Here is a 23081-nt window from a genome sequence, read left to right on the forward strand (position 1 = left end):
CAGTATGCTGTTACGTTACCGCAGTGAGTGAGGAGACCAGCAGGAGAGACAGACCATCTATGATCTCTCACCGTGACCCAGGCCTTTTTCGGTGTATAAATGTGCCTTTTCCTTTCTCCGCAGGTGAATGAGCTGGATGGCATCCCCTTGATCCTGGACAGCTGCAGCATCGATGACAGCAACCCCTGTATCCTTGCACGTGAACCCGTGAGCATCCGTTCACAGTCAGGGCCCTCTGTGTGACTCCCTTTCCCGGTGTTCCCTGGCCCTGTGGCCGGCTGGCTTTCTTGGGTGCTTGTTCCTAAGAACTAAGCCACTTTCTCAGAGTCGGGACGCCGGACCAGCCCTCCTGCCGTCTGTGCAGCGCAGTGAGCTGGTGTTCAAGGTGAGTGGGACCTTCTAAAGCAGCCCTGTACTCACGAATGCTTTAAACTCTGGGGGGGGAAAGACCACCCACCCAGGGTCCCTGTGTGCCTCCTGCCGCCGACGTCACCTTTCCAAAGTGTGTGTTCCTCGGAGTAAATGTGAAGAATCGTGCTTTTTTTTAACTTTTGCTCTAGAGATTCTAAGTATCCAGTCCTTTGAGAGGAACCATTTTAGCAACGGTTTCGTGACAGAGAAGCTCGAGGGGCGCTCTGCGGCCCCAGGAATAGGGAGAAACACTTTAGTGGCACCACCTACCTGTCTTGGACGTGTTCTGGCCTGTGACCCTCTGTTACCGAAGCGGGGGGCGGGGAGCCTGGTTCTTGCCCTTGGTTGACCACCCTGCTTGTAGGGTTCTTCGGGGAACCCCGTTACTTCATCGACTTCACCGAGGAGTGACGCTAGGAAGCCACTCTGATAACTGTGAGGAAACCACATCCGGAAACCAGGTTGAGCCTGGTGAGGTTTGAGCGGTATTTCCGTGTAAGTTCGAGACTTCCCTGGCGAGAGCCGGACTCCGTCCAGTCCCTCGCCCTGGCCGCTGCGTGCCCTTGCGCCCTGGGTGCCTGCTGGGGGCGGGGCTGGCGAGGAAGGACGTTGAGAGCGTAACCCTCTGAGGGACAGTGAGGAGCCCGGCCTGGGGCTCAGGGGTTGGGGGTGGGGGGGTGTGGGAACAGCACCCCTCACTGTGGCTTCTGTCGAGAAGACAAAAGGAGTTGATAAAAATCGTGTATTGAAAGTAGGTGGAGGGAGGGCTGCTCATCCCGGTGCTGACGACACTGTCATTTGTCTGATTAGCAACAGAAGAAAATCTCCGATTTTAAAGAGCACAACGGTTTATAAGCTGAGTCAGGAAAAGACAGAAGCCTCGGAAGACTCGTCCTTGAGACAAAACAAAGTTGGTTCGCTGCATCGCATTATAATCAGCCACTACAGGCTCTGCCCCCCGCAGTCTGGAAGTCTTTTAGCCCCAAAAAAGAAGGGAGGAAAGAGAGCTGGGGGTCACAGGAAGGCAGTGAAAGGTCACTCAGGTGCAGGGACAGGTGGTGCGTTTCCTGAGGACAAAGAGGATGTATCATGAAACAAGACATTCACCCACAGCGTTCTGCTCCCTAAACCGGCCTCCTGGTGAAGAAGACGTTCTGTCACTGGTCTCGGCTCTTACCGAGAGCAGGGGACGGCCCGGCCCTTGCGCACAGCGCGTCGTGGCTCTGCAGACGGCCCGCCTGCGGTTCCACGCTTGCAGGGTCTCTCTGGCAGCCTCCTGGGCGGCTCCTCCGTTCACTCACTCCTTCCTTCCAGAAACACCCACTGACTCCTCGCTGTGCGCTTATGCCCGTTGCCTTATTTAATCCCGGCAGCGCCACGGAGCACACGCTGTCGTCGTTGCCACCCCCGTGTTGTGGATGAGGAAACACGGCAAGGGAGTCTCAGAGCCTCGTCCTGCGGGCCAGACCCAGAGTGCAAGCTGGGTGTGTGCCCGATCCCCAGCCATTTTGCTGTGCTCCCTCCTTAGGAGTCACAGGGCGGGGACAGAACTCATATAGGAAAACCACAATAACCTGTTCATGTGGCGGAGAGATTATTCAGCATTCGAAATTGAAAAAAGTGTATGTGGATGATCTGTATAGGTAACTGGTGTCTTTACAATGATAATTAATGAAGAATGGCAAGATCCCAGAATATTCTTTAAATTGTCAAGATAAGTTAAAATCCCACGTAGTTCAGTATGACGCATATTCATTCATTCTTTGGAGTTTTATTTCTCAAAGCCGGCCAGATTGCAAAGGCCTATAAAATATGCATAAGATAGGAGATACTACATAGTAAGATATCAGAGCAGAAGGGAAATTGATGGTTGAATGGTCAGAAACGAAGAGGCATTAGAGCCTAGGGGATCAAGTTTTAGACAGGAGCCATACACTTGAACCTGGCGTTCCTGGTAGCCAGCGCAAAAAGGACATGATGCGGATTATGGAATAAAACCACACCAGTGCCCTTCTGTGCTGCTCCTCTGCTCTGACTCAGAAGTAGGTGTTCCAGAGAATTCTCTAATTTCCCTGACTTCGCTCCTTACCTCCCATTTACTCTTCCCCGCCCATTTTAGGTGTTTTCCTTTCTTGTATTTTCTGTTCATCAAAACAATACATCTTTTTTTTTTTAGTGCCAAAAGGTACTGAGTGAGGCCTCTTACTCCACTGTCCACACTTTAAACTCACTCTTCGCCCTTTGTTTTACTAGTTGCTTTGTACACCTAAGTAACCTGCTCTGTTGCTGTTTCTTGATGTGTATATTGGGTTCTGATGAGTCTATTTATTACGACATGAAGATTTATTCTCTTATAAACCACCTTCACTCCTCCCTCTTCTCATGCCACTGTAGTTAAGACTACAGATCTCGTTTACTATTGCCTGCATGACTAACAAGGCTGAGCATCCTCTAACATGTTTACTTGCCATTTGGATTTCGTGTGTGTGTGTGTGTGTGTGTGTGTGTGCGCACGCGCGCGCGCATGTGTGTCAGTGGACATAAAACATGCTTGAGCAAACCTTTTGACTATTTTTTCATTGGGTTTTTCCTTTATAATTTATTTGTAATAGATCTTTTTGTGTTCTAAATAGAAGTTCTTAATCAACTACATGGTTACTAATGTTTTCTTTCTCCCATTGTGTGACTTATCTTGTCATTCTCTTTCTAGTTTATTTTAATTAACAGGAGGTATTAACAGTTAATCAAATTTATCACTTTCCCTTTATGGTTAGTTCTTTGGTGTGTATCTTGTTAAAGAAATATTTTCCAACCCTGAGGTCAGGATGATAATCTGTGTTATCTTCTGAACACTTGATAGTTTTACCTTCTCTGTTTAGGTCTGTAATTCACTTAGAGTTGATTTTTGTGTATAGTGTGAGTTAGCGGTCTATTTCTGTATTTTTCCATATGGACACACAATTGTCCGAGCCCCAGTTCCTGAAAAGAACATGCGTTGTTAGCTGTAGTGCCCTCTTTATCACGAGTATCCAAATATGTGTGGGTCTGTATTTGGACTCTGTTTTCTTTTCCATTGATCTCTTTGTCGTCCTTACTCTTTAAGTGTCACTTTCTAACATGTCTTGATATTAGTTGAGTCAAATCTTCAACTGGTCTCTTCTTTTTAAAAAGTGTTATGGCTATTTTTTGTCACTTGTATTTTACATAAAAGTTTACATACAAGAACCAGCTTGTCAAATTCTACACGTGTGCTTACGTCTTTATGTACACCTACATGTACATACACACATGAAATCAACCAAAAAAAAAAAAAAAAAAAAAAACCACCAAACCAATTTAACCAACAAAAATTTAAATCCGCACATTGAGTTCTTCATTGAAGTTGCATTGACTAAAGTCCATTTGGTGAGAATTGACATCTAAACAATACTGGATGGATCTTCCAGTCCATGAGTATGGCATATCTGTCCATTTATTTAGGATTCTTAATTTTAAGCTTTTATCCTTTTCTGTGTATCTTTGTAGCTCCATTGCATGGATTTGGGTGTATGTTATTTTTGTTACCATACATTTAAAGTGTTTCCTGAGTTCTGTCATGGTTTCTTTTTTGACCCCTGGGATTATTTAGAAATGCATTTCTTAATTTCCAAACAAATTGAAAATTTCTAGTTCTCTTTTGGAGCTTGATTTCTGCCATAAATGTGTTGTGATCAAAGAGCACATACTTTTCTGTCCTGTGAAATGTATTGAGACTGCCTTTATGACCCAGTATATGGTACTTTTTTGCAGCTGTTCTATGTGTGCTTGAAAAGAACATTTATTCTCCAGTAGTGGGAAGCAGCATTTTATCCATGTGTATTAGGTGAAGTTTGTGAAAATTTTATATTTTTACTGATATTTTTGTCTCCTTTGGTTTATCAGCTACATAGAGTCTTAAAATACCCTTCTGTGATTATAGATTTGTTTTATTTCTTCACTTAGTTACATAAATTTTTCCTTTGTATGTTTTGAGGCAGTGTTATTAGATAAAGGTGTATGACAGGCCTTGAGAAATGTTCCTGTTGTCATTATAAATTGAACCCCTTTATCTCTAAAATTATTTGTTACCTGATATTAACATAGCTCCTCTGACTTGCTTTTGGTTGCTATTTACATGGTATAACATTTTCAACTCTTTTATTTTCAACTTGTCTGTATCAGAGGTGCTTCTTGTGAACAGCATGTAGTTGGGTTTTTTTTCCCCCTTAATCTAGTTTGACAGTCTCTGTCTTTCAGCTGCTGCATTTAGCCCATTTATATTTAATATAATGTAAATGCTGACCTATTTGTATTGAAGCCTCTCTGTCCTTTCTATTTTATTTTCTTTTTCTTTCTTTCTTGCTTTCTTTTGGATTATTTTGTATCATTCAGTTTTTATCGTTTTCTCATTTAAATGCTCTCTGTTCTTTTTTTCTATTCTGTTAATAGTTTCTGGGGAAAATTACAACAGGCACCCCTAACCCCCTTCCCAGATTATACAGGACCATTTTGGCACCCCCACCTTACATGCGGCTGTTGTTGTTATACACTTTAATTCTGTTTTCAAACCCTAATGTCAGTGTTCACTTAGATCTATCCACATATTTACTACTTTGCCTGCCCTTCACTCCTTGTATCTCTTGTTTGTCCAGCTGGGATCGTCTTCCTTCTGCCTGAGGTCTTTTTAGAATTTCCTTTAAAGTGGGACCATTGGTGGGGAACTAGTTGAGTTTGTTTGAAAATGTATGCCTGATGCCACGATTTTTTTGGGAAAGCTGCAGGATCTCTACATTTTAATTTTAATGCGTATGTACCGTCACCTAATCCCACCATCTCCCGCATGGTGTCTGCGCCCTCCACTCTATCTGGTGCCCTCTGTGCCAGAGCGTCTCTGTCTTATCCTTGTTGTTGAGCTGATGAATCTTCCAGTCTTGTGTTGAGATAGAGAAAGGGGGCCTAGGGGTACGGGTACGTGTTAAATGCGCAAACAGGCCTTCTCTTTTAATTTTCGCCTTTACCTTCTGAAGAGATCCGTGTGGTCACCAACATCTGAGCCGCGAGGGATTCTGCAGGGCATAGTGTTTCCCTGCCGTTCAGGACCAGCTTTCTTGGGTTTGCTGAGGTAGGTGCTAGAGCCCCTTACCCAGCCGTAAGCCAGTGCCCTGTTACTTCTTTTCTGTCTGCTTTTCAGCGTCTAACATTCTTTTTGTGCTTGAGAGTTTGTGTCTTTATTTTAAGAAATCCGGTGGCTCTTCAAAAGGGAGTGTAGATCGGTGAGTGGGCTCCTAAGCCTCATCGTTTGCTTACTGTCGCCAGCCATTACCGTGTGCCAGAACCAGTGGTGCTCTGTTGTTCTTACCATCTTAAAACTCAGTTCGGCAGAATTAATCCCTCGCCTGTAACATACTGCCTCTTTCTTGGCCCTCGCGATAGTACCTTCTGTAGGTTTTCCTCAGGTCTTTCTGGATCCTTCTTCTCTGGCTCCTTTGTTGCTTCCTCTTCCGTGCAGCGTTTGCCTGTTGGAGCCCTGCTGGAGCCCTGCTGGACATTCCAGAACCCGGGGGTGCTCGCCTCACCCTGCCTCTTCTCCCTAAGGAGTCCCACCCGTTTCTTCCTTTATTCATTCCGTGTTTAGTGAACGTTCTTCACATGCCAGACACTCTCCGGGCCCACGGAATGACAGCGAATCCTGTAGGGAGGCTGTGGCGGCCGGTCTTCCAGGCAAGAGGGGATGGTGGCTTGGGCCAGTCCGGTCACCGTGGGGACGGGGAGACAGAGTTGCATTCTGGGTATTCTCAGGGTTTCAAATACCTGTTCGCCCGTGGCTCCCAGACTCAGTCTGTGGACAGAGCTCTCTCATCTGCTTGTGTGTCTTCCCGATATTCCAAACCCAGCACGTCCACAGTCGAACTGTTAATAGCTCCGTAGCTGCCCCCCCTTCCTCGGTAATTGGGGGAATGGTTTCAGGCCAGAGATCCGGGAGCCCCTTGCGATGCTGATTCTTTTTCGGTCTCCTGCCACTAACGTGTCACCGTGTCTTCCCGATTCTCTCTCTGGAGCACGTCCCAAGGCCGTCCACTTCCTCCTTTTCCAGTGGCACCGTCCCGTTCACTCTCTCCTCACCCCGGCCTGGGTCGGCGGTGGCTTCCTGACTCCTGTTCCCCTCCTTCCCTCGGGGTGTCCGGGAAACACGGACCCCCCCCCACCCATCCCGTGAGACCTCGCAAAACAAAACAGGATCCTTCCTCTCTGCCTCTGGACTCTCCCTGCCCCCACACCGTCTGTCCCAAACACGCTCCGTTTACAGAACCCCCAAGACTGCCCGCCGTGCTCGGAATGACCCGGAGTCCCCAGCACAGCCTGAGAGGCCCCGTCTGATCTCGCCGCTGCCTCCTCCTGCACTTGTATCCGGAGCTGCTCTCCCCACCGCGGCACTCCCCCCACACGCTTTCTTACTGTGGCTCACGTGCGCCTCATGGTCACCGCAGGCAGTCACCTGCACCGACCTCTCGCCTGAACTGCCCTCCCCGGGGCCAGCCTTCCGCGTGCTGGGTGCTCGGCTCCCGCGGTCTCTTCTCAGCCAAAGGTCGCTGGAGCCCGGCCCGGTCCGGTCACCCCTCCTGTAACCTGCCGTGTCCGCGCAGCGCAGTGTGTCACCACATACTTGTGCGTTTACGTCTCAGTTGCCCTCTGGGCCAAGTGCTGTGAGGACAGGGACCGTTTTTTTCTGTTGTTCACCCCAGTACAATCTGCCACTGTCTGGCACCTAGTAAATGTCCAGTAAACACTTCTTAGACACATAGACATGTGGGGACAACACTGAACAAATAGCAGCCTGCCGAGAGGTGTGTGTGTGTATTTGGTGGGAACAGGGGCGGTTGGCAACACACGAAAAATTGCTCCTGTGGGTTCTGTGACTCTTCGTGAATGAAGTCAAGTCTGCTCGGCAGCGACGGTTTCAGATTTGTTTCGTTTAACCCCCTCTTCTAATTAACACCAGCCAAGTTTTTACAGAACTTTCATTTCAGTGTTTTGTGTCAAAAATCAGTAGATATTTTGGGTATGTTTAGACGAGGAATCGTGCTGATAACCATCTCTCCATTCTCTGATCACTCAGGCTCAGCTGCCCGTGCACATGTACTTAACCATGCTCTGCGGGATGGGGGCTGAGGCCTCGTGACGCTGTGGGGAGCAGTCCTCGGTCCCCATAGGAGATCAGTGCGGGGGACCCTGGGAGACTGCCACTTTCTTGGCCACCCTTGGGGATTGGGAACTTCAGGCTGGCTCTCCTATCAGAGCCAACTAGGGCCGAGGGCCAACGCCCCTGCCCCCAGGCTAGGAACGGAGGCCCCAGGCTCCATTTCTTGGAGGTAGATTCTAGAAACCAGCGGGGATTTCCAGTCTCAGGGAGAGGGCAGCATGTCAAAGGGGCGCTCCGCTGGGCTGGGAAGACCTGCCCTCCACAGCTGCTCCAGGGGCACGAGCCCAGCCAGGCCCCAGCTGTTCACTCGCCCGCTCGCTTGTGGGTCACCCACAGTAATGACACGGTAGCCGAGGCCATCGGAAAATTCCAGCCCCACCACCACAGGGTCAGTTCCTTGTTTGTCAGTTTATTGTGGCAAGTGGGATTTTTTGTTGTTGTTGCTTCCAAATAGAAACCACTGAGCTTTATTTGAAATGTTTTTCTTTTATTCTTTTTTGATCTGTGTTTTCATCAGCTGTCCTTGATGTGGGCTGTTTTGTTTTGTTTTGTTTTTATTGGAGGGGGAGGGGACAGGCATAGAGAATCCAAACAGGAGTTTTTTTTCTGTTCTTTTCTCTCTTTTTTCCCTTCCTTTCTCTTTCTCTCTCTCTCTCTCTCTCTCTCTCTAACACTGAAACACCTCATTTGTAAGTTTCCTTGCGTACAGAAATGTAGCAAGTAGTTTACAGAAATATTAAACAAACTGTGTTTTCCCCTGTGACCTGACCCATGTCGAGGAGGTGTGGCCCGGGGCAAGAGTGGCAGCTGCTGGGTCCGACACACCCGCACCCCACCCCTCCTAGTTTGTAAACACTGCATTTACTTTCTTTGGCCTTAAGCTTCTTTGCTTATAAAACAGACCGTACTCCTATCCTCACAGGATCATGATGGATGATGTCATGGTTTATGGGTTCAAGCCCTGCATCGGGCTCTGTGCTGACAGTGTGGAGCCTGCGTGGGATTCTCTCTCTCTCTCTGCCCATCCCCCAGTTGTGCTCTCTCGCTCTCGTGCGCGCTCTCTCTCTCTCTCTCTCAAAATAAACTTTAAAATGTATATATTTAAAAACAAAACGAACAGGAGACTCATGGCATTTCAGAAAAGAAGAAATCCGAATGGCCAGCACACCTGGGGAAAGAGCTCAATGTCATCAGTCGCCAGGGAGATGCACAATTAACCCACAGTGAGAAACCCACCGGAATGGCTAATGGCGAGGGCCGACAGTATGAAGTGATGGCAAGGGTGTGGAGCTGCAACCTGAACCTCCGAACCTTGCTGGGGAAGATGTAGATTGGAGTAACCCCTTTGGAGACGTTCTGGCCGTGTCTCCTAACACAGCGCACACACCCGGCCTGCGAGCCAGCAGCGTCCTTCCCGGTACCTTCCCCCGGGGGGAGTGCACGCGTGTCTCTTCCAGACGTGCAGGAGCCTTCACAGCAGAGCCATTGATGATAACCCCGAGGTGGGAGCATCCCGGGACTCACCCGTAGTAGAAGGGATGAATCCATGGTGGCCTGTTCCTACCATGTGTGCAGGTGGGAGGGGGGGTATTACTAGGGAAGGGGCACGCGGGGGCCCTCCGGGATGGGGTGCGGGCGTGTCCTTAATCTCGGTGTAGGTGGAGTCATGGGGACACACCCACGTGAGGAAACCCCTCAAGACGTGCCCTCGGATGTGTGTGTTCTGTTGCGCCACGCACAAGTTTTTTAAATCACCTGTTGGGTTCTTCCCGCGTGCCACGTCCTGTTCTGGCCCCTTCACCGGGGCTAAGACCACCCGCTTCATTGGGAACGTTTATTTCCATTTCCCGCTGAGAACGCTAAAGCTCAGGCGGCTGGTTCCTTGACGCCAGCCGCTCCAGATCCGCCCGGCGTGGGAGGGGCAGGGCCAGGGTGCAGGCCCAGGTGTGTCTGACTCTAAGGCCCGTGCTTCGTCCGAATTCAGGGGTCTAGACTTGCCCGTGCATGCTCGCTTCGCTCCGTCACGGCGTTCCTTTCAGGCGTGCTTTCTCCGGGACACGTGGGTCATCGGCTGTGTTGGGTACGAAGTCTTGGACTGATCTTGCCGAACGTGTAGCGCATGGTACCCGCTCAGCGCTCTGTTGCAACCGTGGATGATCGAGATGCACCCCTGAGCCTGGAGATGGACCCCCCTTCCCGTTTCCCCTCCCTCCTCCTCTGGAACTCTAGACCTGCGTGTCTTCCTCTCTGGGATCCTTCCGTGACCCCCGGGACCGAGCAGAGCGCGCCAGCGCGTCTTTATGGTTCAGTTGTGCTCCGCGTCTCCGTGAGCACACCGCACGGACGTACCCGCATATGTAACCCCTTCCCTCGAGGACAACTTACCCCGGGTGGGATCTGTGTCCTCGTGCGTTTACACCTCGGGACACGCTCCACACTGGACCCCACGGATCCAAGGGAGCGTTACCAAAGTGTGTTCCAAAGCACAGAGTTTTATGTGGTGTCTTGAACAGCTGTTACTTGAGGGAAGGCTTCTAGACGATATGTCCGTACCTGCATGTCTGTGCGCACACGCACGCACACGCACGAACCGTGCTGCCCAAGCCTGTCTCCAGCAGGACTGCGTGGAGTCCTTACCGTTCTTATGTGCGTTTTGGAGACTCTGGACTCTAAGCGCCACATCTTGGGAGACGATGGAAATATATTCCATTCTGTCCTTCTTATTAGTTTATTTTCATTTTAGAGGGGGAGGGGCAGAGAGGGACTCTTAAGCAGGCTCCGTGCTCCGCGCGGAGCCCGAGGCGAGGCTCAGCCTCACGACCCTGGCGTCGTGACCTGAGCCGAAGTCAAGAGTCCGACGCTCAACCGACTGAGCCACTCAGGCGCCCCAGCGCTGTACTTACTGGGGAGTCCAGGCTTGTGACTGGACCTGCCACGCAGCAGCCAGAGGGGGGCCGTTCAGAGAAGTGTCTGAAGTACTTCGGGAGGGCACAAGAGGCTAGAGTTGGTGGGGTTCGTAAAAGGTGTAGCCGTGCGCTTCCACGCCAAAGGAGTGCTGGCGCTGTGTTCACAGAACGGTGCCTTTCTGCTGCTGATACCCTACACTGCCCACCCGGACGTTCAGTGCGGTGAACGGCTAGGGAATCGTTCTGAGGGAACGCTGTCCCTCCTCTTTCTGGAGGGAAAGAGCCATTTATTTTTTATTTACTTCTGTATTTCTGAGTCCCCAGCATGAAATAGCTGATAAACTGATTATTTGTTCTGTTCCTGAGCGGCCAAACACTAGGAACACTCAGGAACACTCTTAATGCTGTTTTAGTTGGAAGAGATAAACTTTTGGCTGAGCTGGCCAGTGATTTAATTTGGTTTTGTAAAGCCCCTCGCTGATTGTCTTGCCTCTCACCTAGTGCGTTTGAAGATGTCCAGACCCAACATTTCTCCCCGACCAGAGCAAACAAGTTTGTACACACACAGCTTTGCAGGTCAGGGGAGGCCTCCCTGGGGCCCCGTGTGACGTGAGCCAAGCATGGGCCGAGGACCGGACAATGTGCGGGTGCCGCTCCCAGGCTGCTAAGAGTGTGACACGCTGCCACCAGCCCCCTGAGAGAGAGAGAGACACACACACACACACACACACACACACACACACGGATGCATCTCAATGGCACCATTCACAGTGAAAGGGGAAAGAAGCCCCGTTTGTGTGGCTTCTGTGGTATCCTAGCAACCAGTTCCCCAGGGCCTGAAGCCGATGGCCGGAGGAGTCCGCGTCCCGGAATGAATGAGGCTTTCACAAAAGCGGACCGCTTCCTGGTTCAGGCGTTGTGGCAAGTAGACCGTTTTGAAGTGAGACGCACACACTTCGAGTTGCGCTCCTTCCCGTGGCCTCTGCTTCGCTTTTCCACCTGCTTGCAGTTTTCCCGCGTCTCTGAAATAGAGGCTACAAATGGCGGGCATCGTTAGCGCACAGATTCTGCGTCCCGCAGGCTGAGGCACAGAAAGTGGTTCTCCCCGAGGGCGCCCAGAGGTGACAGAGGTGAGAACACGCCGAGGGGCACGCGCCGCCCACGCCTGTCCTCAGGCTGTGTCTCGCTGAGCCTGGTTTGCTCAGCCGTTCCCATCTCAGAGGTCAGAGTGCACCAGGGTTTGCTGTATCTTGTTGACTCACTAAGAGCAACATTGCCTGGGGTCCCCTGGGGGACTCCGTCGTTAAGCCTCTGACTTCAGCTCAGGTCACGATCTCGCTGTCCGTGAGTTCGAGCCCCGCGTCGGGCTCTGTGCCGACAGCTCGGAGCCTGGAGCTGCTTCGGATTCTGTGTCTCCCTCTCTCTCTGGCCCTTCCCCTCTCTCTCTCTCTGTCTCTCTCTCTCTCTCTCTCTCTGTCTCTCAAAAATAAATAAAGATTAAAAACAAAGAGCAAGAATGCTTGGGGTTTATTCTCACCTAAGCTAGGAGATGGGAGTCTGCCCTTTCCCGTGGTGAGAAGCCCGGTGTGGACCGTGTGGTCTGCCACCTCCCCCTTGGCCTTGGCACGCACTCACCCTGCACAGGGACCAGGGCAGGGCTGCCGTCACACCCCAGGTAGTGTGCGAGTGGCCGTGGAAGCCGCTTCCTTGGATGGCCTGTCACTTCAGCCACCTGGCTTTGCGATGACACAGCATTTTCGCAGTTTTACTTCCTGATAGTTCCTATTAATGTTTGAAGTAACACCACGTAAAGGGCGTTTGAAACCTGCAACAAGACGTCATGCAGATACCTGTTGCCACCGATTCTTAACCTGAAGGATCCTGCGCCACACTTGTGGCTGGTTAACATAACAGGTGCTGTTATATACGGATACAGACTCATACTGAGGAGTATAACTTTAGGGAAAGACCGTCTCTGGGGATACGTATTAGACATCCTGGCCGAAATAATTTCTCCCGACTGGTCTTCCATGGTCGTGGTGAGTTTGCCAGCCTGAGAAAGTATTTCGAGTTCTGAAACTACGTGAAAGATTCATTCCTGATGTTGCTCTCTTTTCTCCCGGGTTTTTCTTGGAGCAGTGGTAGGCTGACGAGCAAGCTGGAGAAGACCGTACAGAGATTCCCTGTGCATTCCCATCCCCACCGGGGTGGGACGTTTGCCGCACGTGGTGAACACCCACTGACGTGTCATTGTCACCCATGGTCCGCACTTCCCGGGAGGATTCGCTCTTGGTGTCGTGTGCGCTGTGAGTTTGGACAAGTGCGTAAGGACGTGCATCCCCCATTGTAGTACGTGGAGGCCTGGGGGATCCTCTGTCCTCTGCCTGCAAACGCAGATCTTTTTCTGATCTCTGTAGCTAATACCTTGTTTGGAGTGCCCTGCAGATGCCGGGATCACACAGTAGGTGGCCTTCTCAGACTGGCTTCTGTCACTTGGTGCTCCGCATTCCAGTTTGCTCCATGACTTCTCATTTCTTTTTTAGTGCCGAGCGTCGTGTTGTCTGCATGGACCAGATACTCGTTTTTCAAAATCACTTCCTGTAACGTTATGTCTGCATGGTGGTCGTTCTGCACCTGTCCCCCAGCGTCTCTACAGTATGGAGAAGAGCATAAAGAGAGCTTTGCTAATTCAGTCAGTTAAGCGTTCAGCTCTTGACTTGGGTTCAGGTCACGATCCCAGGGTCGTGACATTGAGCCCCACGTCGTGCTCCATGCTGAGCGTGAAGCCTGCTTATGATTCTCCCTCTCTCTCCCTCTTTCTCCCTCTCCTCCACTCACACACATGTGTTCTCTCTCTCTAAAAAGAAAGGGAGAGGGAGGGAGGGAGGGAGGGAGGGAGGGAGGAAGGAAGGAAGGAAGGAGGGAAGGAAGGGAGAGAAAGAGAAAAGAAAAGAGAAGTCTGAAACAGCCTAAACTTCACATGCGTGACAGTGTCCAAACACAGCCCCTGGGGGGTTTCAGAAGCCTGTCTCTGCACAGAGCAGTCTGCATTCCCTTTGAAAGCATATTCAGCAAAGTCGACCGGTCACCGGGAGATCCTTCTGTTGTTTATTTTCAAGTAATCTCTCCGCCCGATGTGGGGCTTGGACCCACGGCCCGATTTGAGAGCTGTGTGGTCTGCCCCCTGAGCCAGGCAGGCGTCCCACCAGCACATCCTCTTCGTGCTCGGTAATGCACCTCCCACCTCCCTTGCGTCCCCAAATGGCATTACCGAGCGACATCACTGGCAGATCGCGCGTGAGCCCTGGGGCACTTGGTGGGCACAGCGGGCCCTGAGGGTGAGGTCTGCCTTCGAAAGAGCTGGCGAGTTTGGACCCCACTGACCACTCACGTGAAACGTACGCAGTCCTGGCGCCTGGTCTGTGCTCAGTAAGTAGTGGTAGCATTTAACTGGATGTTTGTGTTTTGTTACAAAGTTAAGTATTTGCCAGGTTTTTTGGGGTTTTTTTTTTTTTGTTTTTGTTTTTTTTTTTTTTGCATTCCCTTTAGTAAAAAGAGCAGTTTGGGGTGTGTTGAGGATGTTACTAAATGACTTTTTACAGTTGCTGTACTTAAATGCCATTGCTACACAGACTGCGTATTTTGTAAAACACTTGAGAGAAGTTTGGCATCGAGGGAACGTGTTCCAGGGAACCCTAAAGTCGGGATTTTTGCCCAAAATGACCTTGGTCAGATTTAGCAGTGAGGGAGAAGGGTCTGGGCAGAGCGTGGACGCCCCACGGCCGGTTCAGCACCGTGAGGTGGTGACCCCCTGGCTTTCGTGTTTTGGGATCGTCGTTCGTACTCTCTGTACCACTTTCTAGAACCAACAGATTTAAACGAACAAACAAACAAACCCTGCCGGGTGAGTGAGCGAGTCTCTGGAGGAAGGAGGGCCAGCAGCGGCCCCTCGGTGAGTCCCTGGTGACCACGTGAAGGAAGCTGTGGGCTGAGCCTCTGCGCGGAGGCCACTGTCGCGACCAGAGGACCCGCGGGTGGGACGGAGGAGGGCCGCGCCAGCCACCAGCACGCGACCCGAGCCTGCTGGTGTCTGTCTCTCCCGACAAACCACGTGGGCCCCGAGGAACTTGGAGGAAACGCCGGGCCTGCCTCACAGGAGTGAGGCGTGGCGGCCGCAGTCGGGAAGGAAGGCCTCCAGATCCTCAGGCTTTCTTATCCTCATGGCCGCCCCTTCTTCACCTCGGATGCTCGCGCAAATCCGGAAAATAGAAGAAGAAAGCTCACTTCCAGATGTCCCCTTTTCCACGCTCTTCTGTCCTCTGGTCCGGACCTCCCTCCCAGGTAGAGGTGAAGCAGGCTGCGTGGGTTGAGCCCCGGCCGCCCCGGCCGCCCCGGCAATGGCAGCTGGTTCCTGCGAGCTGCCGGGAAGGGCCGTTTGAGGGGCGGACAGATCTTCTCTTCAGGGTTAACCGAGTGCGACTGGAAGCAGCCCCGTGCTGTGAAAGAGCCTCACGGGTGGACGGAAGCCGGGCCGAAGAGGACAATTTGACAGCCGGGACCCAACCCTGCACTTGGGGTTTTTCACACGACTGCAACCGGCCTTATTTTTTACAAGAGGTTCTCGTCTTCGTGTTCGGATAGCGGCCTAATTTTACGTTCTTACGGAAGCTCACAGAATGATGGCCCCGTGCAGATAACAATCTGTATTTCCTGGTTCGGGACCGGAACAACCTATAGAAAGTCAACACATTTTCCCAGTTTTTGAGAGAAACCAGGTTATGTCAGAATCAAAACGATATCTGTCTTTCTCTCCGAAAGCACTTCGGAGTGTGGGTAGGAAACACCAGGAAATCCTAACAGGTTTTCAGCAAGAAAATGATGTGAGGGTCCCTGGCCTCCTTCTTTTGCCTTGCTGCTGCTGCTGCTTTTTTTTTTTTTTTAATATATTTTTTTAAGGTTTATTCATTTTTCAGAGACAGAGCATGAGCGGGGAGGGGCAGAGAGAGAGGGAGACGCAGAATCCGAAGCAGGCTCTGGGCTCCGAGCTGTCAGCACAGAGCCCGATGCGGGGCTCGAACCCACAGACCGGGGGATCGTGACCTGAGCCAAAGTTGGACGCTCAACCGACCGAGCCACCCGGGCACCCTGTAACCATCTGTGTTTCTAACAGAACTAGCCTTTTTCACACCAAGCATTAGGATTTTACTGAAACCTCATGACCACTGTGAGGCAGATACTGTCATTGTCCCATTTTACAGAAGAAGAAGTTGAGGCAGAAACGGTCGTGACTGGCCATGGCTCCGCACTCCTGAGCAGCAGGCCTGGCGTTTAGAACCCGCACTTTCTGACTCCAGGGCCCAAGAGCTTCATGTGGGTCCTGTGATCGTTTGACACACTGGGGCATGGTCTCCCCCCCGCCCCCCCGAATGGATGAAGCAGCCAAGGCAAAGGGTAATGAAGTCCCGGCCTGACAGAGGGGTCGGGGGCTCCACAGCCTGCCCGGGGCCCCGCGCTGTCTCTCAGGTGTGCCAGGGGCCGGGCAAGATGCACGGCAGACGTCCCCTCCCGCCGTCCTCACATGTCACCTGACCAGCTCTACCTTGTTGCGGTTGTGTAAACTGGCCCCAAGTTGCGCATCGTACGAAGTGGCCGCGTTGGAATTTGAGCCCAGGTCTGTCCTTTTCCAGGACCTTCCTCTGGCCTCGGTGGACCCCTCCTGGGCCCCCGTTCCCACACTTTCCTCTCGAAACCACGTTCCACGCACCTACCCAAGACAGGGTCCTGATTTCTCTACTTCGCTCTTGCCCCACGTTCTAATTGTACTGGAGTAAAACACAGACTCTTCACCGTATCCCGATTCCCTGCAAGGTCTGCCTTGTTGCTTTCCACTCTCCCGACACAGAGGTGACCCCGGACCTTTCTTCGTGCCTTGGGGCTTGTGCACGGCCCGCAGCCCTCTGCCCCAACACCCCTTTTTTGTAGCCTGTGGTTCTGAGAGTGGTGGTGCCTCCTCGGAGAGGCCGCCTCCCACTGCCCTTGTCCGGTGAGTCAGTCTCTAGAATGTAGATGCCACAAGGGCGGGGACCTGACCATCCTGGGAACTGTTGTTTTCCCAGCACGGAGCGTGGTGTCTTCACATTTGCTGACGAGCGACTAGATCATGGCTGACTTCTTCAGACAGCCGGGTGTGTGATCAGCCGTTTGCATCTTTGTTTGGATCTAAATCCCGTGCTAATTCCAGTATAATGCTCAAGGAGCAGATTGTTTGCAGAGAGGAGGAAAAACACGGTAGAGTATTAGATTTCTATAATGGAATGAGATTTTTCTCCCCAGAGTGAGGCGGCCGGTACTTTAGAAGTGGTAAGAGAGACATACGTCAGGGAAGAACCTTAGAACTTAACGTCACCACCACAACCAGCTTGGCCTTCATATAAATAGCCCAGCGGGCCCGTGGTATTTATTTCCAGTTAGCGTGGAAGGCAGTTGCACGTGATAAATTTCTGCCGAGTGGTCTTCCCTTTAAAACGGACACGGCCGAGCTCCTCCCGTAACCAGGATGAGTGGGCTCCCGGGTCTGTGCTCTGTCCTTAGTTCCCCTGCTACTGAGAGAAGTGGAAGCCGACAGCACAGGATGAGAAACACCACCGCTCACGGGCTCGCTTCGGGGCGGGGGAGTGTGGGCGGGAAACGGACGCGTCTGCGGGCCCACCCCTCTTGACCGCTGACTTTCTGGGAGCTGGGGGGGTCGGCGGGGGGGGTGGGGGGAGACATGCCAGCACGGTGGCCCGTGGAGTGGACCGTCCCGGGTGACCAGTGACAGTGGTAACGTGTTCAGGCCCCTGGCACGTGCGGTTTGTGAACACACCCTCCGGGGCGCCTGCTGTGTCTCGTCTAGTCTGAAATCTGCCAGAACCCCCACACTGTGTGTCTGTCATTGAAACAGAAGCCTTGCTCTCTTAGAAGTATTTCTGACCCTTAGCTGTGCTGCATAAACTTTGGACTTCATTAGCGCTAGACTGACACTCATCTTCTGTGATTTAGTTGAGACTACTCACTTTTTCTGCTCCAAATACTAATTTCATTTTGAACTGTTTTTTCTTGATGTTTATTTCTTTATTTGGGGAGAGAGACCGAGCGTGCATGTGTGCAGGGGAGGGGCAGAGAGAGGGAGAGAGAGAATCCCGCACAGGCTCCACCGTGTCAGCACAGAGCCCGACGTGGGGCTCGATCTCATGAACTGTGAGGTCACGACCTGAGCCGAAACCAAGAGTCAGACACGCAACCGACCAAGCCGCTGGTGCTCCTTGAACTGTCCGTTAGCTAGTTCCAGGGGTGCTTTGCAGAGGTAGTCACTCTAATCTCTGCAAGCTTATTTTGTCCCTCGGGATGCTTTGAAGAGAAAGGGACCTTACTTGAAGTACCGTCAGACCCACCGTCCCTTTAACTGACTTGGAGGCAGAGGTAGGCGGCTTGCGGTTAGACTGAGCCACAGGAAGAACCGCTCTGTCCGCCTCCTCCCCCCCCTCCGCCCCCACTTCCCTCCTCGTCGGCCACGCTCCCGGACAAGTGCTCGGAAGTAGGTGGCGCGGTGGTCGCGAGGGTGGGTGCCGAGCCCGCCTCCCACCCTGGCTCAGCCGCCTGAGGGCGTGTGACCTCGGACCAGCGTGAGCCCCGGCGTCTTGTGTCGTCATCCGTAAAAGGAGGGTGACGGTACCTGCTGCAGAGTGCATCCTGAGGACTGAATGCTTCCTCTGGGTCCTGGAACAGCCCCGACGTGTCCTGGGCGTGTCACAGCCGCTGCCGTCACGTTTATGGCGCTCGCTCTGACTGTTTCGTGCAGATACGCGGACGGTCTTGGTTTCTGCGAGAGGCGCTGGAATCGGTTCCTCTCGCAAAGCCTTGCTTAAGGCGGAGTCCCTGCGGAGAAGGTCACTGCTGCTCACCCGACGGTTCCTTTATCCCAGAGAGCACACGGTACTTTACGGACGTCCTCTTGCCTGGCAGACGGGGCCTGGAGCCTCCTGGGGGTCTCTGCTGTGCGACCACGGGCTTCTGCTCATGATCGCTCCGTCCTCGGGGGCCGGGCCATCTCGGGTGGCTCCACGCGGTCTCCGGCCGCGGCCCCGAGCGGGGATCGCGGCACCAGGGCGGCACGGTGTCTTTAGGAGTTTGTCGTGTCCAGAGTGCATCTCCCCGACGAACGCTCCCCTGCAGCGTGAGGACTGACTTCGTGTGGGGCTGGGCCCCCGCGCGCGCTTGGGTTCGGTAACCTCTCACTCACGGCCCACCTGCCCCGGAAGAGCTTCGAAGTAGGTAGAAGACGGGCAGGGGGCATTCGTCCCACGGACGCTGAAAGCGTCTCTCCTTCCGCGCGCCAGGAGCTGCGGGGACGAAGCCGGCGGTCCCGGCACGCAGGTGATCACCCGCTCTGTGGGAGGGGTCTGGTCCACTCCGTGACCGCAGCCTGAGAAGGGGCGCGGGAGGGGGGCCCGGGGAGGGGGGCGCGCAGCGTGATGGGCCCTGGGGGTTCTTCCTGCGCCGCTTCCCGAGCGCGTGCTGCGTGCCCGCCACGTGCCAGGTGCCGCTGAGATGGGACACGCAGGGGCTCGCCCGGGTCTCAGAGGTGACACTGGAGTGCGGCCCCAGATGCACATGGAACCGCTTCACGGCCCCAGAAGCCTTTAGTGTGGTTTCAGTTAGAAGTGGTGGTGGCCGTTTCTGATCCCGAGACCTGTCGTGGGATGTGGACACCACGCTCTGACCGCCCCGTGCCACACTGCGCTTTCAAGTGGTGAGTCAAGTGATTCCAGACTGTGTCATGCACGAAATTGGTCGCGGTGCCCTCGGAGCCTTTACCTCCAAAACCCCGCGGCTGTGAGCTACCCACGCAGCCCTCACTTGGCCGCAGGAGCTTCTGGGGTGGGGAGCGGGTGTGGTGACAGAGGGCAGGGCCCTCCTCCTCCCGTCACTCGGCCGGTGCCACTTTGCTCATCTTGGAGGCTTGGGCTTTATATGTGTGGGATTTGTCAAGGACCAAGCGCTCCTAACCCGGCTGGTGTGGAGGGGGTGGGGGGCAAGAGACAGACCGCGTCCGCACGCATGTGACGGCGCTGGGGACGCGGAGCCACCTGAGGTGGGGGGAGAGGAGCAGAGGCCCGTGAGGTGCTGAGTGTCGGGTCTCCCCTGTAGAGGCTCCACTTGCGGAAAGTAAATCGTACCTACCAAGGACAGAGAATGCACCCTTTGTTCCAGAATCACCTAGAAGGTGCTGATCGGGGTTCAGCCCAGGAATAAAGTGTCTGACACAGCTCTGTCAGAATTGGGCAGTTTGTGTTCTTGGGCCTTGTGGCTCTTCCTGTGACGTCCTAGTCCCCTGGGGATTCAGAGGCCAGGAAACGGCCCCTGCCTGCAGAGGGGGTGGTTCCGGGATGACTCCTTCCTGCCCCTTCTTGGAGCTCGTGCTAAACACAAGTATTATTTCATATTCTCCAGACTGTGGCCTGTAATCTACCAATCTGGCAGCTGTCCCCCCGCCCCCACCAGCCGGGTCAGTCTTCCCGTTACCACGCTCAGGATTCACAATTAGCCAGTAATTGGTAAATGAACGAGGACGCATGCGTTCATTTGTCGGTGCCGCCGGGACACAACACGCGGCAGAGCCTCGAACGGCTCGGATCCGCACGGCGCTGGAGCGCCTGAACCACAGATGTTCCCTCATATTAAAATACAGAAGTGCGGAGGGAAATCAGATACCAGATAGGCTGACAATTTGGAGAAGGAGGAGGGAGCCAGATGGGCAGTTTGTGGCGGTTATTGGGCAGACTCTGGCTTCCAGCGCCAGGCGGGGAGACCCCGGATAGAATCCGCACCGCAGAAACTTCTGCTTTAATTTCCTGACGGAGAAGAGCATGGGGTTAGCCGGATGACATAATGAGAGTTAAGAGCAGAAGGTAATTATGGTAGATGAAGGCAGAAGGAAAGGGAAGTATGTTGGCCCTTGGAGGTCGAGTCAGTCCGTGCAGGAAAAGCATGTGCTGTCCCGGGAAGGGAAGGAACGGTGGCCGTGTTTTCCAGGTGTGTCCTGACCGCCGGCCCTCGTCTGTCCGCAGCTGGGTGCCCCTCACCCTCCAGAAACCCCTGAATCGTGAGCTCTTCCTCCTTCACCACCTCCACTCGGACGTCCTCTGTGGTTTGGACAAGGTCCTCGCCCTCCGGCAGAGGCCTCAGGGGAGCCCAGGGATCCCGGGGCAGCAGTTTGAGAGGCGCCACTTTTTCCCCCTCAGAAAGTCAGTACATGAAGAGCAGGGCTGAGGTTGGTGAGGACCTGGGAAGCGGGGCCCCCCAGAACACCCCCCGACACGGGCAGGTTCTCCGACTTGTGTGGCTAGGAGGAAGGCGAAGTAAGTCATTGCCGCGGGAAGAGAAGCCGCCCTTTCGATGCCTGCTCGTCCTTTGCCTGACAGAATGGGCGTATTTAGAAGTATTTTGTCTTGTAGCAAGGGAAAGCGTTTTCAGAAGCATTTTAAACTGAGCTACTTCTTGGCACTCTGAAAAATTCTTCAGTTTTACCACTTCTGTGAAGATACTAGTTTAGATACGGAAGTCGTTTGAAAGCATCCTGATCTTTAGCAGAACTGTAGCTTCGTATTACAAAAACCTTAATATGATAACGTGGCAGGTAATTACACGGTTTTTGTGAAACCCGGAAACCTGATCAAGTAGGCTCACCTCATATCGAACATCCTGTTCTCACACCAACTTTGTAAAAGGTTTTTATGCTGTGCCCTACTAAATAGTTGACTTTGTTAGGCAGTACGTAAATCCCATGCCATCAATGGGCTTGTTGTCTAAAAATAATTTTTCGAAATGTATCCCGAAAGCAAAAATTAAATGTAGATCCTATGTATATAGTACCTACATTTGTTATGTACGTGTTATATGTTATGATGTTAAATATAGATGTATGCTGTGCAGGTACGGGTTTATAACGTATAAAACATCATAGATATTACATAGCTAGTATGTATACACACATTATCAAAATCTTTTAACATAAGCTAAATTGTTTTGATTTAGATAATGTGAGTTTTTCTTTTTTTTTTTTTTTACATTTGTTTATTTTTGAGAGAGAGAGACACACACACACACCACGAGTGTGAGAGGGGGAGGGGCAGAGAGAGAGAGAGACACGGAATCCGAAGCGGGCTCCAGGCCCCGAGCTGTCAGCACAGAGCCCGACACGGAGCTCAAACCCACGAACCGTGAGATCATGACCTGAGCTGAAGTCAGCCGCTTAACTGACTGAGCCACTCAGGCGCCCTACTAATGTAAGTCTTTCAATGCCAGGACTTTAAAAAGCTCATTTATTCACTCAACAAATATTTATTGGTGCCTTCCGTGTTCTAGGCCAGAGGTAGGCAAACCTTTTCTGTAAAGGTTTAAATTTAGTAAATATTTTTGGCTTTGCTAGCCAGACGGTCTCTGCCACACCTCCACAGCTCAGCCGTTGGAACATGAAAGCAGCCATAGTCAGTAGGTCAGTGAATGGGCACGAATAAAGTGCCAGTAAACCTTCATTGGTTATGGGTACTGAAATTTGAGCTTCAAATAATTTCCATGTGTCACCAGTTAGTAGTAGCTTTTGATTTTTTTCCCCCAATGATTTAAAAATATAAAAACTATTGTCAACATGCATCCGTACAAAAACACAGGCCCTAATTTGCTGACCACTGTCCTCAGCATCCTTCCAGCCACAGAGCTGGAGCGGTGACCGGAACGGAGCCCCTGTCCTCCCGGGCCCTGCGTTTGGGTACACAGGTGTCTGATTCTGAGAACTGAACGGATGTTGCCCTTCTTAGATGGAACCTTTCTCATCGGACACTTGCAACTGCAGTGTTTTAATTCTCTGACTTTAAAGTGAATTTGGCACATCAGTCTGCTGGATCGTCACATCCGTGTTGGGAGATTTTCTAGGTCGCACTGTCTCCCGGCCTACATTTTTGTGCCTCACGAACACCTCATCACCCGACTTGTCCAAGGCCGCAGGGTTCGGTGTTGAGCCGGGTCTTTTTGAAGCCCGGGGCTGCGGCTCTGGGCCCGAGAGGAGCCTCCTTCCCAAGCACGGCAGTTCTGGGGTGCTCATTGCCACTGTCCCCTTTGTGCCTGTGTCCAGACCCCAGAGTGCCCTGTTGAGGAGCCGGCCAGCCCTGTGGAGTCCTCACTCGAGTGCTGATTGCAAGGCTCTTTCAGGGCAGTCTTGTCGCGCACAGGCTCACGCCTTGTATTTGCAGTAGCTATGGAAACTTTAGAAGCTGTCTCTAAAGCCAGGCGCACAATAAAGCACTTCACGTGTTGGTTGGATTAGACTTTAGAAGATGTTTAATTTTCTCCCCCCGCTCTTTCTCTCTGTCTGTCTCTTTAGAGAGGGAACAAGAGGGCAATGTGAATATTAACTGGGACTCCCTTTAATCTCCCTAGCGACCCTTCGGGCTGTCTAGGGCTGCGCAGGCTGCCCAGGGCTCCGGGCTTTCACAGCCGCTAACGAG

The 23081-nt window shown here is 52.4% G+C and overlaps 1 protein-coding gene and 1 long non-coding RNA gene across 6 annotated transcripts in view; both read left to right on the top strand.

Annotated features, from left to right (window-relative positions):
• ATXN10 (ataxin 10) overlaps nucleotides 1-23081 on the top strand; it is a 166687-nt gene that overhangs the window by 137599 nt on the left and 6007 nt on the right. For all 5 annotated transcript variants that reach the window (XM_045464531.1, XM_045464533.1, XM_045464532.1 and 2 more), the window contains one exon: nucleotides 124-187. In XM_045464531.1, coding sequence (XP_045320487.1) covers nucleotides 124-187 — 64 coding nt within the window. The remainder of the gene's footprint in view (nucleotides 1-123; nucleotides 188-23081) is intronic.
• Nucleotides 196-21442, top strand: LOC123590903. Its single transcript, XR_006709027.1, has 2 exons — nucleotides 196-11666; nucleotides 15798-21442. It is a non-coding gene; the product is annotated as an uncharacterized LOC123590903 (long non-coding RNA).

Source organism: Leopardus geoffroyi, chromosome B4 (genome assembly GCF_018350155.1).
Source record: "Leopardus geoffroyi isolate Oge1 chromosome B4, O.geoffroyi_Oge1_pat1.0, whole genome shotgun sequence".
Taxonomy (NCBI): domain Eukaryota; kingdom Metazoa; phylum Chordata; class Mammalia; order Carnivora; family Felidae; genus Leopardus; species Leopardus geoffroyi.